The sequence below is a fragment of the Rhinoderma darwinii genome, chromosome 5 (assembly GCF_050947455.1).
Source record: "Rhinoderma darwinii isolate aRhiDar2 chromosome 5, aRhiDar2.hap1, whole genome shotgun sequence".
Classification (NCBI taxonomy): Eukaryota; Metazoa; Chordata; class Amphibia; order Anura; family Rhinodermatidae; genus Rhinoderma; species Rhinoderma darwinii.
In genome coordinates, this window is record NC_134691.1 from 320,178,506 (window position 1) to 320,196,659 (window position 18,154).

The 18,154-nt window shown below is 39.4% G+C and overlaps 1 protein-coding gene across 2 annotated transcripts in view; it reads right to left on the reverse strand.

Moving 5' to 3' along the window:
- Positions 1-18,154, reverse strand: part of SPAG6 (sperm associated antigen 6) — a 116,803-nt gene that overhangs the window by 46,525 nt on the left and 52,124 nt on the right. For both annotated transcript variants that reach the window (XM_075827564.1, XM_075827565.1), the window contains 2 exons: positions 17,966-18,149; positions 2,907-3,112 (listed from right to left, as the gene is read on the reverse strand). In XM_075827564.1, the coding sequence (XP_075683679.1) occupies positions 2,907-3,112; positions 17,966-18,149 (390 nt within the window). The remainder of the gene's footprint in view (positions 1-2,906; positions 3,113-17,965; positions 18,150-18,154) is intronic.

Here is an 18,154-nt window from a genome sequence, read left to right on the forward strand (position 1 = left end):
ATATACTTTTTGTATCAATTCTCCAATGGTTTTAAGATCTCTGCTTGCAGTCATTCAGTAGGAAGCTTCATTCTGGGGATAAAATTCTATCTTTATCATGCGATTGTCTCGTGACAAGACACCGCTATGATAACTGTATTATAACAAGCTGTGCACCTGTCTGATCATCACATGATCACTACTGATTTGTATCCATAGGAAGTATGTACAATGAAGGTTCCTATTGAATGACAGCAAGCAGAGATCTTGAAAACGGTGGAATTGATGCAGAAAGTATGTTGGAAAATTGTATAACTTTTCATTATACAAAGGATAAGCTGTCTTTGCTGAAACATAGATACATAAACGATGTATTTAAAGGGTTCTTCCAATCTCAGACCACAGAATATGCCATAAATGTCTAATAGATGGTGGTCTAGGACCCACATCTACATTGAGAACGAGGGTCTCGCTTGTCTGTTTCCATAGCTCCGATAGAACATAATGTAGGGAGAAGTGTGCATGCGTGGCCACCTCTCCGCCTGGGATAAGCGGCCGCGTGACCAAGCAGAACAGGAGTCAGGTGATCTCTGTTCGCGATATAGGTGCATGTACCAGAGTTGGGATCCGCATCTATCAGACATTTATGGCATATCTTGTGAATATGCCATACATGACTGAGATCGGAGTCACCCTTTAAGCATTTTGGTAGCCAACTTAGTTAACAATGTCTTATATTAGTCTAGGAAGAAAACCTCAGTAAGAGCTCCTTATATTTCTCTATTTTGAAACACTTTTAGGGTATGTTCACACGGCCTAATTACGGACGTAATTCGGGCGTTTTTTCCCCCGAATTACGTCCGAAAATAGCGCCTCAATAGCGCTGACAAACATCTGCCCATTGAAAGCAATGGGCAGACGTTTGTCTGTTCACACGAGGCGTAATTTACGCGCCGCTGTCAAATGACGGCGCGTAAATAGACGCCCGCGTCAAAGAAGTGACCTGTCACTTCTTTGGCCGTAATTGGAGCCGTTATTCATTGACTCCAATGAATAGCAGCGCCAATTACGTCCGTAATGGACGCGGCGTTCAAGCGCCTGCACATGCCGTTACGGCTGAAATTACGGGGATGTTTTCAGGCTGAAACATCCCCGTAATTTCAGCCGTAACGGACGCCCTCGTGTGAACATACCCTTAGGTTTATATACTGTAATCCTCGTGGTCCGTTTTGGAAGCTGCTTTATATTTTCCAAAAATTGGACATTGACGGACACTAGACCAACATTACTAAATACATTATAATTTTCCTAATCTAATGTGACCGAGGTACAAGGAACCAGCAGAGTCTTGTCTCAGTGACCTCATTGATCCCCACTGATGTCAGCATCTGTTTATGATTCAGTGGATGTCATTTAATATGTAAATTCAAGTTGGGAAACTACTTGTTAAAAACCAGAGCGACAATGCAATTCAACTGTGTGTAAATTTAGCAACAGTCAATAAAAGGTTGGGTGTGAATGGGTGTCCACCTCTAAAGTGCCGGTGTCTACTGATCATAATTATATATTTTCTATAACTTTTAATATTACACAAACAATGTATTTAAATTATTTATTATGACACATTTCTATAAAATGGCTGAAAATGCAGTAAAGACCAATTCCTGTCCAATCGAATACTTACCTATTACTCTGTTTTCTATGTAGTAAATAAGGAATTAAAGTGAATACAGTAAATTCCTTTAATCCGGCATCATAAATGCCACATTATCAAATATTTATAATTATTGGAAAGTCATATAAAAGTGGATAAAACTCACTTGTAAGGGTAGAGATCCTTCGAGGAAAACCAAATGGACCAAATTAAAATATTAACAGAAAATCTGCTACTTTTACTGCTATTGATTTTTCCTCTGCTTAGTAATCTGCTTCTGGTTTTGTGAATTTTTACATTATATTGCAGTTCTGTGCTAGATTATCAGATTTCTGGCCTAATCCATTGCCAGATTAGAGGAATTTCACTGTATATGTTTGCTTAAAATCATACACATATATTTTCAAAGCCTTTGTATACAGTTTGGGAATGTTCCATAATCTATATGTTACCAATAGAAGTTTAGGTAACGTACATTAAAACAAGCACTGCTAAAATGTGTCGTTATACAGCAGAAGGAAATCCAGATTGACTGACTCCATGTTATAAAAATCAGCAGTTCAAAAACTCCTTAGGATATGTGTTCACCATATACTAAATAAACTTCTTCTCAAGTAATACACGGGACGCAGAGCTGCAAAATATAGAAATCCAGAATGAATGGGAAAGTGAATTCCTTTGGTGGCTTTGTGCTAGTCACTGCAGATCGGCCAAAAGCAACTGTCCAAGGCAAACAATTCATGACAAATGAGAAAAGCAGCTACTTCTGCGGGTGAGAGGCACAGGGAGAGCAAGAAATAATGGCAGGCGGCTACACCGAAATATTCAAGTCCAGGAAAACAATCTCCTGATGTAGACAAGGTTCTGCCTAAACAAAGATTACCTGTAGCTGTATGCTTTGCAGATCCGGTAAAAACATACACTGCCTTCAAAGCTTTCACACAGATGTAGCAGAGCTGAATTTGCTACATGTACAGATTAAGTTTGTCATTTGGCACAACTCATCAGGACATCAATGTTTTATCAGTGATTTTACATGGGACTGCAGTGAACTTACGGATACAGCCCCAAGGTGGTTAAAGAGAAATGTAGCAGTGCAATCTGTGATTTTGTATGCACAATATTCAGAATTAACCGTATTTCTTCATCAGACGCACAATATGCAGAAGAATAAGAGGATCCATTCAGATCTACTTTGCACGCAATCAAAGAGAATTTGAGAGACACTAAATATTTACTACTTAAAAGTAAAATGATAAATGAAAAGAAGTACCTTGAGTTTAGCATCTGGATAGAGAATCATCTGGGCTAAGTGGGCAATTGCCCCTGCGTCCAACACAGTCTGAGCCAGCTCTGGAGAATGCTTTGATAGATCACTTAAAGCTGAAGCAGCAATCCTTTTCAAAGCGACTTCTGGCTCTTGGATACACAGCACTAGGAGGGGAACAGCTCCTGCATCCACCACAGATTGTGACAGTTCTGGAGGTCCAACAAGAGGTAATTAAGTAAGCACGGGTGACTGACCCTTGTGCAAGCCATTTTTCACTATGATAGACACACCAAAGGCAGAGAGGGCAGCGGGGACTGTGCTGTCTGGAGATCTGCATTTCAAATCAGCCCTCCCAGTTCCTGAAGCCATGTGGACCAATCCCAGGCTGAAAGGAACACCGGTCAATAGCTGGAGCCCCTTTTTACAGGCTCACATTGGAGGTAGATTAGACTGCAATAGCTAGTTATTCTATTGGAAATAAAAGTAAGCAGATGTCAGCTGTTTAAGCCCAGACTAGTCCACACTGCGCTCTTATGCATGGCTGACCACAGGAAACAAAGCAAACAGCAACATCACAGGCAGGGAGAGCTGTCATATTCCCAACAGGAAGAAACACAAGATATTGTTCGCATGCTGGAAATTATTTACAAATATTAATATATATATTACACAATAATAACAATAATAATAACAATAATAATAACAATTTTATTTATTTATACACATATGAGCTGTAACATATACCACAATGCTTTACAATGAGCAGAAGCATAATACAGATGTATATATCAAGTGAACTATATTTTAAAAGTTGACACACATTATATATATATATATACACACACACACGCAATTACAAAACTAACAAGAAAAAAAAATATCATATATCTTTCTTCTATTTATTAATTTCTCCAATTCTTCTTATCGCTCTCCCTCTCATATATCTATTTATCTATCTCTTATCTACCTTCTATATATTTATCTATCTATCTTCCGATCTATCTATCTTCCGATCTATCTATCTATCTATCTATCTATCTATCTATCTATCTATCTGATCTATCTATCTATCTTCCGATCTATCTATCTATCTATCTATCTATCTATCTATCTATCTATCTATCTATCTATCTATCTTCCGATCTATCTATCTATCTCATATCTATCTATCTCATATCTATCTATCTATCTATCTCATATCTATCTATCTCATATCTATCTATCTCATATCTATCTATCTATCTATCTATCTATCTATCTATCTATCTATCTATCTAATATCTATCTATCTCATATCTATCTATCTCATATCTATCTATCTCATATCTATCTATCTCATATCTATCTATCTCATATCTATCTCATATCTATCTATCTCATATCTATCTATCTATCTATCTATCTATCTATCTATCTATCTATCTATCTATCTATCTATCTATCTCATATCTATCTATCTATCTATCTATCTATCTATCTATCTATCTATCTATCTTATCTATCTCATATCTATCTATCTCATATCTATCCATCTCATATCTATCTATCTCATATCTATCTATCTATCTCATATCTATCTATCTCATATCTATCTATCTCATATCTATCTATCTCATATCTATCTATCTACCTAATCTCTGTATTTATCCATCTCCTTTTTCTTCTTTTATTTATCAATCTAGCTTTCTACAACTCTCCAAAAAAAATCTGCATTCTTCAATGAAAAAGAAAAAATCTGCTCGCTATAGTTTTTTTAAAAATTCAAAGTTAAGTAAATAGCACAGGTCGCGTTTAATATTTTTTTAACAAATTTATTTACAAACATTTGAGGAATATTTATCCACATACACAGGATTTTTGGTTTTTGGTTGGTTTGTTTTTGCAAGAAATCTGCTGTGTGTAAAAATTGGCAGAAACTTCTGAGACTTTCCCATTTATCTTCAAACAGTTGTATGGAAAATAAATGTCATTCGCAGAGAGAAAAAAACAACCTCATTGAGCAAATGTAAACTAAAATCAACATTGTTGCATCCATTTGTATTAGCAAAACTAATAGGGATCGGTCAACCATATTATTTAACTTTATTTTTTAGGTGTTTAATTAATTATTATTATTTGATTTTTTTTTTTACCACAAAGAGAAGGCAAAGCTCTGTTCACATCTGTGTCTTGGCTTCCATTTATAACGGAAGCCTCGACGCCATGCCAGATCCAGCGTACAACCGATACCACGGACCCCAATGACGAATAATGGGGGCCTTAGAGTTTTATTATGTGAACACAACATAACAAATATGACGAAATTGTTACACTGGGAATACACCATGGGTCAGTACCACTTTTGTTTACAATAATACAAGCAATCCTATTTATATAATTTATAAAAAAAAAAAAATGATGACCAAACTCTCATTTCAATGTTAAAAATAATTCCTGGATCTTTCCGAATATTTTTGCGTCCGCAGTACAACTTATAATTGATCCGTTAGCAGTTACTGATGGGCTCAAGTGTGAGAAGCTCAACGTGTGTATGTGTGTTGGGGGAGGGGTACATGTACAAATACACATATTTACACACAACACACAAGGGACAATTTAAAAAAAATGAAGATTAATTTCACCCAAGCACACAGTGTTTTCCCCACAGAGGATTTACTTCCATATTGCTCAGTGAAAACATGGCCTAATTACCCCGAAGGTAAAGTAATTTGAGTCAGAAAAGTGAGTGAAGCGCAAAGTGTTTCAATAATAGGTTGTATGTCAAATGGATTGTCCATTTTTAATGGTTAGTAATGGCCAAATTATCAAATTACTGGTTAAACATAACATCTGAAAAATATCAGAAAAAGAACAGCCATAAAACAGAACACACTGAACTCAAAGAACGCAGAATAGAAAAATAAAAATAAAACATAATTAATGTGTTTCCCTTGCTGGATATTTTCATTAAACTTCTGCATTGTAGAGAAGTCTACAAGAACTAGATCTACAGATCACATAAGATTTCTTTAATCTGACATCCCAGGGCGGAATGTAGCCAGATTATCAAATGGGACGAGAGAAATCAGAATACATGAATTCAAAAGATAGAGATCCATGAGGTGTTAAGCCCATAATAAAGGCCTCACTCCAGGCGGTTAAACACAGTGATTTTGTGAAAAAATGCTGCAGTTTTTGTGGCGTTTTTTTGCTGAAAAACATTGCGGCCAGGTGAAGTTTTTCTCGCTTTTCTGTGGTCAGTAGTGGGGAGTTTTTTTGCTTCCCCCCCATAGGATTCTCTATAGGACTTGAAAAATGCCAGAAAAAACATGTTAATAATGTAAGAAACAGAAAAGAACAAAAACGCTTGTAAAAAAAAATACAATAAAAAACTCTTGACATTCATGGCATTTTTTAAAAGAAAGAAAAAAAACAGAAAAAAAAGTGGTGTGTGTTTGTGTAGGGGAACTTACACTACATTTTCTTTCTAGTACATAAAGCATCTCTTTCATTTTAATGGGTTAGAAAAAGATGACAAAATTAGGTAAGCACTAGGGCATCAGTTTCATAAAATTTTTGGGGATCCATTTTTTTTTTACATGTCTGCCGGGTCACATGATTGTCATGTGAAATAAACGAGAGGTGGCAGGGAACATGTGGTGCGGGAATTTTAAAAAGTGAGTATAGTACCATTTTTACTTTACACTATTTGGCCTGTTTCATACTTTAATAAAAGTTTGGAAAACTCTGTCAAGAATCAAACATGGGGGAAATGTATCAAAACAGTGTAAGAGAAAACAGGCGTTGTCGTCCATTGCAACCAATCAGAGAACAGCTTTAATTTCTTCAACTGCTCAGGAAAAAATAAAGCTGCTCCGTAATTGGTTGCTATGGCCAACAAGGCCAGTTATTATATTAGATTGTTTTAATAAACGAGGCAAAAATGTATAGGGCAAAGGATGAATAAAACAAAAAATACATCATTTTTTTCTAATCTTTTGTGTAGGCTCCACTCCTGGTTTTGGCCTCTAAATACTGAATAAAAGTGTCATACGTAGCGGATTTGCTGTAGATTTTCTGTTGGATTTGCGTATGTAAAATCTGCAGCGGAATGCAAAGTGGGTGAAATTTTAACAAATTTCATCCACACGATAAAAAAAATTTCTGCGCAGAAATTGGCCTGAGATGACGGTTTTTAAATCTTCAGAAAGTCAATTTCTGCTGCGGAAAGAGCATCGATTTATTGCAGATTTTCCCCATTGAATTCGAGCAAATCCTATTTTTGCAGATTTAGTTGTGGATTTGAGCAAAATCCACAAGTCCAGAGAGTTTAAAAAAAAAAAAACAACAAACAAAAAAACAACTATACTCACCTCACCTGGCGGTCGTGTGGCAACATCGCAAATGGTCTCTGGAACCTGGACTCCAGCAATGACGGGTCGTGACCGACCATACCCAGTGGTAACGTAACGACATATCATCGCGGGACGCCAGGTGTACAGAGACCAACGGGGGGACCAGGGAGGCGTTGTCGTAGGAGCACCAAGGGAGGTGAGCATAGCGGATTTTAGTTCAGATGCTCAGCTGTTTTCTGCAGGGAAATCCCCAAAGCCGTACATGTAAAAAGACAAAAATTTGTGTGAGACTTTCCTAAGGCCTCGTTCAGATGAGCGGATTTAACATCCGTATTTTTACCACATTTAGAAAGATCTGTAATACGTCATGTAAAAATGGCAAACAAATGCCATAGCGTTTTGGCATACGCTCGTTCTCCCATGTTACCACATTTTAAAAATTCGCAATATGCCCTATCAAATTTACACCTCATTGAAGTCCATGGGATGCTTGTAAAATACGCGACTAGCGTATTCTTTTGAACTTAGGACGTATTGCATGCATTTTTTTTGTGGTGTTTTTTCACCATATTTCTTTGTAAAATAATGTCAGGGACGAGTTTTAGAAACCAGAAAGTAATAAATGGATGAAAATACTGAATAAATAAAGATGAAAATTTTAACACTGACAAAATACTGAACACTGCCATTAAAACGCATGGAAATACGGACAATAAGTGGTGCATTCGTTGTCCGTATAGTGCTCCGCTTCACTTCCATATTTAAATACACTTGTCTGAATGAGGCCTGTGGCCTCGTAAACATCAGCAATACGAATCTGTAATACGGACGTATTACGGCTGATACTGCCTCAGTAGGTCATCAGTATTGCACCAGTATTAGAGATCCGTAATACTGATGGGCGTTCTTGTAGGGAATAATTGAATGACATAAAACAGCCCCTTTGAAAAACAGATGAAATACTGAGAACAGTATGAATAGGACCGGAACTGCAATTCCAGCCACAACTGCTACGGATGTGTACGGTGCTGTGCCCGGCAAACCATGCAGAGGCCGCGCAGTTGGTCGCCGTGGCCCCTTCAGTTTGCTGATCAGTAGGGGTGCCGGGAGTCAGTCCCCCACCGATCTGATATGATGACCTATCCTAAGGATATCAATATGAAAGTCCCGGGAAAAAACCCTTTATGAAGGTATATACTCTAGGAATGTGTGTTAAAAAAAAATAACAACCATACTGTTAAAAAATCATCCGGCTGAGCTGTAAGAGGGAGGAAATGATTACTCGTCCATGCAATGTATTAAAAGTCCCTTATTAGACATTTTTGAGTCCACTAACATTACAGATGTGCCCGGGTGCAGACATATTTACCTTACACAATATGACAGCAATGGGCACACAGCAGCTCTCCAGCTATACGACACGTCAGCCATTATTTGCACTGCAGACACTCAAAACAGATCAAATGATAGATAACCATAATATTGCAATAAACCACAAAAGTGAAGCCGGGACCTCAAGATGTGACTGACAGCTTTCAAAGCTGTGGTTTCTGTTCCTATCCGGTTTTGTATTTTAGACGTACACTCTGTACAAGATCTATATAGCACCTGTTGTGACATCCTGCCGCCCTGATCATCAGCCCGCCGGGGTAGTCAGCTTTCAAGAACAAGTCAAATAAAACATATTGTATATTTAGAAATAGTCAAATGTTTGGACAGAAACAGATACCCCCTCCCCTCTTCACGACATAGATCATAAATATCGCTACAATAACTGAGCATATCTAGTGTTACAACTTCCTAATTTAGGGAATGGGAACATTTGGTTATAAACCTCTGATCTTCTAGACAATTGCTGGGGGGGGTTCTATCTTTATTTACAAGCTGTCTATGAAATGATCAAATCTATCTTCTATTTCCTGAGTCATAGCACTATATGCACTCAATTCTTTCACTTATATGTACTGAATTCAGGAAAACCCTAAGGGTCCAGGAAAAAAATCTATATAAAAATCACAATTTTCAGTTAAGGGCCTGTTCACATTTGCGTTGGAGACTCAGGTGCATCCGCCATAGATATGGCTGCGCTATTGTTTCTGGTAAAACCACGGACACCCTAACGGAAACTTGATGGAATCCATTAAATTCAATGGATTCTGTCAGGCGCCAATGGTGTGTCAAACAACGGAACCGGTGCCTACAGTATTTTCGTCGTTCTGCTCCTCTGACGGAGCAGAACAATGGAAACACAGACGCAGGTGTGAACCTAGTCTAATATTGGAGGTCTCCAATTCAGGATCCTCATCTATCAGCCTTAGCAGAGAGTCGTTACAAAGATCCCCACTCACTCTGTAGGACGCGGCACATCCGTACATAAGGACAGTCCATCGATTTTAATGGAAACTGCAATGCTTCATATCCCCTTGAAATAGGGACTGACATTTATTAGTATTAAAGCTACTGCTGCGGAAAATTTTTAATACCAATGATATTCAGTCAAATTTTAGAATGTTTTCAATTTATTTTTTATATACCGTGAAGGATTTGGAAATTTCCTCAAAATTACCAGAGACCTAAATGTGGCAGACAAAATTTTCAAGGCTATGAAAAGATGCGTGACCCTAGAATTTTGGAAGACATTTTCAGTACTAAAGATTTTTCCTACTCTACCTAGGAAGACTTTCACATAGTCAAATGAATACATTCTTCAATAATATATGTATAACATTTGGAGAACTCTACTCTGATTTCAGGAGACTGAACGACCCCTTTCCAACGTTATGCTAATTAAAGAAACGGAGTCTATGTAAGCCTGAAATTATTTTTACATAAAGCAAGTCATTTATTCTTTCGGTTCGAGCATATGCAGATGACTATGGTGCTATTTACTTTGCTTTTATGAGTCATCATGCTGCTGTCTTAAAACTCGTAACACAAAACGGTCTGAATACACATTTGTACCCAGTGAGAACTTCTAGTTGCACAGACTAAAAATACATCATATAAAGGAGCTGTAAAATACATAACTGTCCGTGACCTTGAATGGGTTATGTATTCCAGAACGGATGGCCGCAGCTCTAGAACACGCGTTTCTAAACAGTGAGAAATATAAAGTTAGATGCTGTTTTCTTGTACTATGATTACTACAGTGGCATGTGAATTGTTTATATCATGGAAAAGAAACCAGGTTTTAGAGCTAAAACTGCCTCATTCTTAATGTAATCCAAATTTACCATGTGACACCCTAAACTCTCAAGTATTAGGGACTGTTCACATCTGGGATCGGTTTTCCATTGTTCTGCTCCGTCGGAGGAGCCGAACAACAAAAATACCGGAAGCGCTGGTTCTGTTGAACGACAGACAACTGGCACCCGATGGAACCCATTGAATTTAATGGGTTCCATCGGGTTTCTATCGGGGTGTCCGTGGTTTTAATGAAAATAGCAGTTTGCGCTATTGTTTCCAGTATTTTCGGCGGGCTCTACGATGGAGGCTGATGTGAACAGCCCCTTACAGGAATATTTTATTCTTACTGGAATAAAACAAATACCCTTGGTCTTCCTCTTCTATCAAAATGCTAGAAATTCTATCTGAGTTTTATTAGTTGTATATTTTTCTGGAAAGCAGAGTGACAACTAACAAGGCCACCATTATAGCCTCTCAGGAGTGTCACTCCACTTTCCAAGACTCCTGAATGGCAAACATACCTAGTTATGCAGAGATCTATTCGTTCTCTTTTCTCTTATATCACTAGGCAGATGTGTGAGGAGAATCTAAGCAAAAGTTCATAGAAGATTGTCTAGACTAGATTACATTTTAGCAAGATCTAAGCTTTGAGACGTCCTAGGTCTGTACGAATCTTCAGTCTCTGATGTAGGCAAGACTGGTCACATTCACTGACAGCAAGCAGCAATCTTGAAAATGGTAATGAATTAAAACACTGGGGGTGAAGACTTATTAATCGAAATTTTGATGCACGCCTGTTTTGCGTATAAATTTACGACTTTTTTTATTTAACAACGCTGTCAGGACTTTAAGTGGGTGGGGCTTAGCAAGAGGGCAGTCCCAACAGATTTACTATAATTTACGCTAGAAATTGGCGTAAATTATAGCGGAAATATATGCCAGCTCATATCGGGCATAGATTTCACTTAGTGGTACATGGACAGCCCCTCTTAATAAATTGAATGCCTCTTAAGAAACGTCACCATCTAAAGGCCCTATTACACCGGCCAATAATCGGCCGATGCGGCGAGCGCCGATCAACGAGACATCATTGATCGCCGCTCGTTTGCTCCTGTCACACGGAGCTATGGATGGGGACGAGTGGTCGTTACTCCAACTGCCCGTCCCCATACGTTATTATCATGTCGGCAGCACGTTTTACTGTTTACACCGGGAGATGTGCTGCCGGCAACGATAATATTTTACTTTTTTAAAACGATACGATCAGCCGATGATCGAGCGTTTGCTTGATCATCTGCTGATCGCGTCCCTGTTTACACAGGGCAATTATTGGCAACGAGCCTTATATGAACGCTCGTCTGAACGATAATCGCCCGGTGTAAAACCCCCTTTACTCCAGCAGGCTTCTGTTCAAGACTGGCATGTAAAATGTCATTCTTTGAATTCCCCCCAAACTATATTAGACAGTTGCAGAACTTTTCATTTTATGCTTTGGGTTAAAGTAGAAAATGACTTTTATATGACAATATTTTGCATCCAGGTGCCGCTATATGATCACAGGACTTGCAAACATCTGATATTCCTACAATTCAGCGCTGAGTGTATATAATTCAGTGAAATTACTGATCAGCTGACAGGTTGGAGAGTACAGCCATAAGCCACTTCCATCCCGCCGCAAATGTTCGCAACAACCTTTTCAAAAGAGCTTTACACTAATTACAGAACACAAAAGGCTACGGAACGGCTCCGTCTACACACTGAGGAATCAGATTGCTAATTTGAAAAGAATATATTTTATGGGATCATTTGAAGCTACCGGATGTAACTTAAAAGAGGTTTCACCTACAATGGGGTCTTGCAGGCAGTGAATGAACTTTATCTGATGGATGGAACCAACGGTGATGTAATGTGCACAAAGCCTCTTCACCATCAAAGCTTTCAAATAGTCCACCTGGAAGTTTCATAACTTTATTTCAGGTAACTGATCTCAGACTAAAGAACACCACTCCATTGGGGTTGTCCATTTGTTTACTATGATCCAGAAAATAAAGTTCTTGTCTAAAATAAAGGAAATGGTTATCTGGCTCCTAAATGGCAAATTCACTTCACATCTGTACCTAAACATGGGAGCTTTAAGTTCATAGAAAGAAGGAGGTTGTCTCATCAGACACTTCAATATGAGAGGATAGTGCTCGTGAGACCCCCGGCAAACAGCCGATTTTGCTAACGAAAGATTGAGCTGGCTATACATTTCCTCTGCAGCGTCTATTGCAGGGACAACATGGCAAACACTGCTTGTTAGCGGCTCTCCACTCTTATGACGTCCATAAACCCCATTAGGGAATATGGACAGGGATGTCCTGATGGGACTACACCATTAAAGTGTAACTAAACCTTTTAAAAACTTTTGACATGTAATAGAGACATGTGAGAAGTTTTGATCAGTAGAGGTCCAAGCGCTGAGGCCCCCACAGATCGCTAAAACAAAGAGGTAGAAGCGCTCGGGGACTGTGCCGCGGCTTTCCTCGGAGTGGTGTACTTTCAATAGAAAGTCTACAAGTCTTTACACCGCTCACTTGGCTTTCTGAAGAAAGCCAATCAGAAACAAAGCTGCACCGCAAGCGGTGGGGGATTTAGGTGCTCAGACCCCCACTAATCAAAACTTCTGACACTATGACATGTCAAAAGTTTTTTGAAAGGTTTAGTTACCCTTTAAAAGTAGTATTCCATCAATATGCATTTTTACAAGAATTAGTAACAATCTCGCAGTAAGTGGTTTTAGTACTGCCCGCATTCTCTGACCTTGGATTAATGTAATTCAATCTTTCTAGCGGCTTGTCAGCAGTTGTAGCCCCCTCCCCCCCTTAAAAATAATAAATAAAATCATCATGAATTATAAAGGAGGTGGAACAGGGGCAAAATTGCTGGTGTATATACAGTCCAAGTCCTCATACATATGGCCATATTATGTATGCATCCATACGACCATTGAGTAACATAGTTACATAATTCGTACAGTTGAAAAAAGACACATGTCCATCAAGTTCAACCCAAAAAAATCTAAGCCTTTTTTAAAGCCATCTACTGTCCCTGCTGTGACCAGCTCCTGCTGTGACTATTCCATAGATTCACAGTTCTCACAGTAAAGAAGGCTTGTCGCCTCTGCAGATTGGATCTTTTTTCTCCAGATGGAGGGAGTGCCCCCTTGTTTTTTGAGGGGGTTTTACATGGAACAGGATTTCACCATATTTTTTGTATGTGCCATTCATATATTTATATAAGGTAATCATGTCCCCCGTTAGTCGTCTCTTTTCAAGGCTAAATAGGTTTAATTCTTTTAATCTTTCCTCATAACTTAGATTCTCCATGCCCCTTATTAGCTTCGTTGCTCTTCTTTGTATTTTTTCCAACTCCAGGGCATCCTTTCTATGAACTGGAGCCCAGAACTGAACTGCATATTCTAGATGAGGCCTCACTAATGCTGTGTAAAGTGGTAATATTACATCCCTGTCCTGCGAGTCCATGCCTCTGTTAATACACGACAATATCTTGCTGGCCTTTGAAGCAGCTGATTGACACTGCATGCGGTTATTTAATTTATGATCTACAAGTACACCCAGATCCTTCTCAACAAGTGACTCCCCCAGTGTAGCACCCCCTAGGACATATGATGCATGCAGGTTGTTGGTACCCAGATGCATAACTTTACATTTATCTACATTAAACTTCATTTGCCAAGTGGACGCCCAAACTCCTAGTGTGTTCAAATCAGCTTGTAATTTACGAACATCTTCCATAGACTGAACATTACTACATAGCTTGGTGTCATCTGCAAAAATAGAAATAGTGCTATTAATCCCATCCTCTATATCATTAATAAATAAGTTGAATAATAGTGGTCCCAGCACTGAACCCTGGGGTCACCACTTATAACCGGGGACCATTCAGAGTAGGAATCATTGACTACAACTCTCTGGATACGGACCTTGAGCCAATTCTCAATCCAATTACAAACTATACTTTATAAAACTATAGTCCTTAATTTACCCATTAGTTGAACCATAATAGGGCAGCCATAGACTTCTATGGGCCTTACCATACCTCCATATGCCTCAGATTTCATAAGGAGGTATAAAACAGGAAAAAAAGAAAACTGTGGCTCTGTGGCAAAATATATCTGACATATGGTGCCACATGTAGCACCATACAGCAGCACACGGAGTGCCTATAATATGTACACTAGGCTCTATTCACACAGGCGTTGTGGATTCGTTTATAATAAAAGCCATAACGCTGTGACAGATCCGTTGTGGTTTCTGTCCTATTGACAGCAAGAATAGTGCAGCATGTTGTGCTAATCTTGTCAACCCAAGTGACGGAAACCCGGGAGAAGGCTCCAGAGAGCCTTGATCAACAGGTTTATTTCAACCACATATAAAAAATATTAAAATCTAATTTTGTGTGTTTATCTGACCCGATATTACACACACACACGCACACACAGATAGATGCTATACATACTTTGCCTTTTTTTCGAAAGGTCCAGACTTCGTCCTATAAACCCATATTTATGAATATAGCAAGCAGACTTGGAAATGAGCGAATGTATCCTTTTAATTTATTTTTGGTGAACCAAAGCCTTTGTGTGGTTTTATTCTTTTTTTCCATAGAGTGAAATAATTTCCCCTTACGTTGGTCATATTAACAAGTACTTCTGCCTCTGCCGTGTTTGCTGGCATTCCGCCAGCTTCTTTAGTGGGTACGGTCGGCTCGCACAGGTGTAGAACCTCTGGAGAGTTTCAGAATGCTGTATCACACAAGGATATAATCACATTCTGTGACCTTTGAACTGTGGCAGAGCAATTCTGAAAAGCCACAGATTACCATAAATACCCACGGCCGACTGTATAGAGCAACAGGGTTTTTTTCCCTGCAACTGCACAAACGAGATTAAGTGTAATCCCTCTGTTTCTTGTAAAGTTCATATCCAAGTAAACCCTCTACCCAAGAAAACCACTTCTGCAGTCCATCAACTCTGCTAGCCCAATGGATTTACAGCTTGCAGTATTTAAACTGTAGTCTTCCATTAGATAGAAACTGAACATCTCTGCTTCCTGCAACAATACCTCCCATTGTAATCTTCTGTGTCTGCGAACATTGAGATGTTGTAAAGAACAAAAATACTTCAAAAACGAAAACAGTGCCGTGCGAATCATTTTATACTAAATCAAGAAATTAGTTTCTAAACTATGCAGCCCACAATAGTCAGTGACTTAACCTGGACAAACACTAGCGATTTTGTACAGACGAAAGGATTGACTTTCTTCTGATTGTCAGCGCCTTTTTGTGACACATATGAGCGTGACTGACACAGACCAAAGGCAGATCTGCCATGTTGGATTTTTTCAGTTATTGTCGGGCATCATCATTGCCAGTACTTGCCAAACGACAGATGAGATCCCATCAATATAAACCTAGTCCAGGTCACAAATCGAGGAAGATCAGTCTGCCAATTCTTGGCAATTTATGGTTTACTCTTATGGCATTGTCGTTCAGAGTGCTGCCCTGTGGTATTCAGAATTTATTTATTTCCTATTGCAATATAATGCCAACATATTCCGCAGTGAAATACAGAGACGATACAGTCACCATTGGGGCTCACAATTTAATTTTACCATTTTTCAATTTCATAGGAATCAAAATAAAACTATCAGTATATACGGGAGAAAACCGGAGTACCTGGAGGAAAACCAGGCACACATGGAGGGAACATGCATAGCCCCTGTAGATGTCTGGAATGTGGAAATGAATGTAAAAACAGGAGGACAACTTTTTCATCATTCTCCCTTCAATTGTCATCTGTGCTAGTGGAATGTCCGTGGCTGCGGGCCGTCAGTCCAACCTCCTCCTGACAGCCGCAGTCACGAGTCGGCAACCTCCTCAGGAGACGCCAGCGCTCGCGTCCACTCACCTCAGCCGGATCCCATAGGGTGGGCGCGCATGCTCGTGCCCGCTCTTAAAGGACCTTTGATTAACTTTGAACCCGTGAGTACCCTGGACTATAAGAGGGGTCCAGTCCCCTGCTACTGTTTCCTGTTCCTGGTTCCAGTTCCTGTTCCTTGCATTCCATACCATCCTGGTCGAGCACTGTGCTGTGCCAAAGTTGTGTCATGCTGCATCCCACATCTGACCTGCTTTGCCTCGCCTGATGTCTACCTGCTGCCTAGTCCCAGCCGAGCCTGCCTTACTGCTGTCCCAGCTGCCACAGGTACCTATACGAACTATAGACATTGTCCTGCGCCCTGTTGGCCAGCTACAATACCGCCAAGGCGGTACGGCCCAGTGGGTCCACAGACCCTTCGTGACAGCTAGGTTTTTCTTAAAGCAAGCAAGGAGGACACAATGGAGGAAACACACTAGTTTACATGGCAAATTGCGTAGATGTGACAACAAAAGAAAGTTAGACACACAAGGTGATTACCTAGCAAAGCTAGAAATATATGGAGTACACAAGGGTAAGCAAGACTACTTCAACTAAGCTGCTCAAACAACATTAAGAAAATTGTTATACTTGGTTTAAAAAAGAAAAAACTATGACAAAGAGAGTAAACCCATGTATACATGTTAAAGGAGTTATGTGGCGACCAAAAATTATTGTGTAGTCACTGCAGTATGTGATACACTCGATTTTTATAGCGCTGCCGGTGAACCGTAAGTCTAGTTGCACAGACTTATTTAATGACGATACGACTATTCATCACGTGATCGACCCCGCTGTACTCTATGTAATCAATGTAGTACAGCGGGGTCGGTCACATGATGAAGAGTCGTATCGTCATCAAAGAAGACATACTGGAATGAGTACACTGCTAATAATTTTTGGTTTCCACATAACCCCTTTAACATGTATAGATGGGTTTACAGTCTGAGGGGGTCACGTGACAGAGTCGTATTGTCATCAAATAAGGCTGTGTTACTAGATTACCGGTCCCCTGGCAGCACTATAAAAATCAAATAAATCGGCACGACGGGGGACCGAAATGTATATTAGCGAGTACTCACATACTGGAATGAATACACTGCCAATCTTTGGTCCCCAAATAACTCCTTTAATATAGAATAGATACACATAGGCATGCTAATAACCTGGTATTACATAAGAATCAGAAGAGACACACGTGGTGACAAGCAGTGAGAAGACGACCTCGTGGGCAGTGGGCTATGCTGCTTGCGCTTTGCTTATTAGTGAACATTTTATATTGAAGTACTGTATGTTGATATGTAACCAGTCTAGTTATTTCTGGTCTATGCCAAGCATAGCGGATATGCTAGACATTATTATGTCATCCTCTATATTTCACTTTGCTAATCTGTATTTAAATCCATCTTCACCGCTTTAACATCTGATAAAAAACATGCATACAGGTCCGGCTGTGCAAATACCATCAGCCCGGTCTGTTGTGAATCATTGAGTAACTATAGAAACTGTTTACAAGGAACTCAATCTTTATTACACATGTAATATCCCTGCTGAATGCATACCTGCGTTATGTCGGGCAACGTATCCAAGAGCCCAGGCAGCCGCTTCCTTTACCCCGGGGTCAAAGTCTTCAAGGCAAACAACCAGCGCATCCACGGCTCCACAATCCACCACTGATTGAGCTAACTGAGGGGAATGTTTGGCAACTGCTCGGAGCACAAATGCTGCAGCTTTCTTATAGAAGCGCTGTT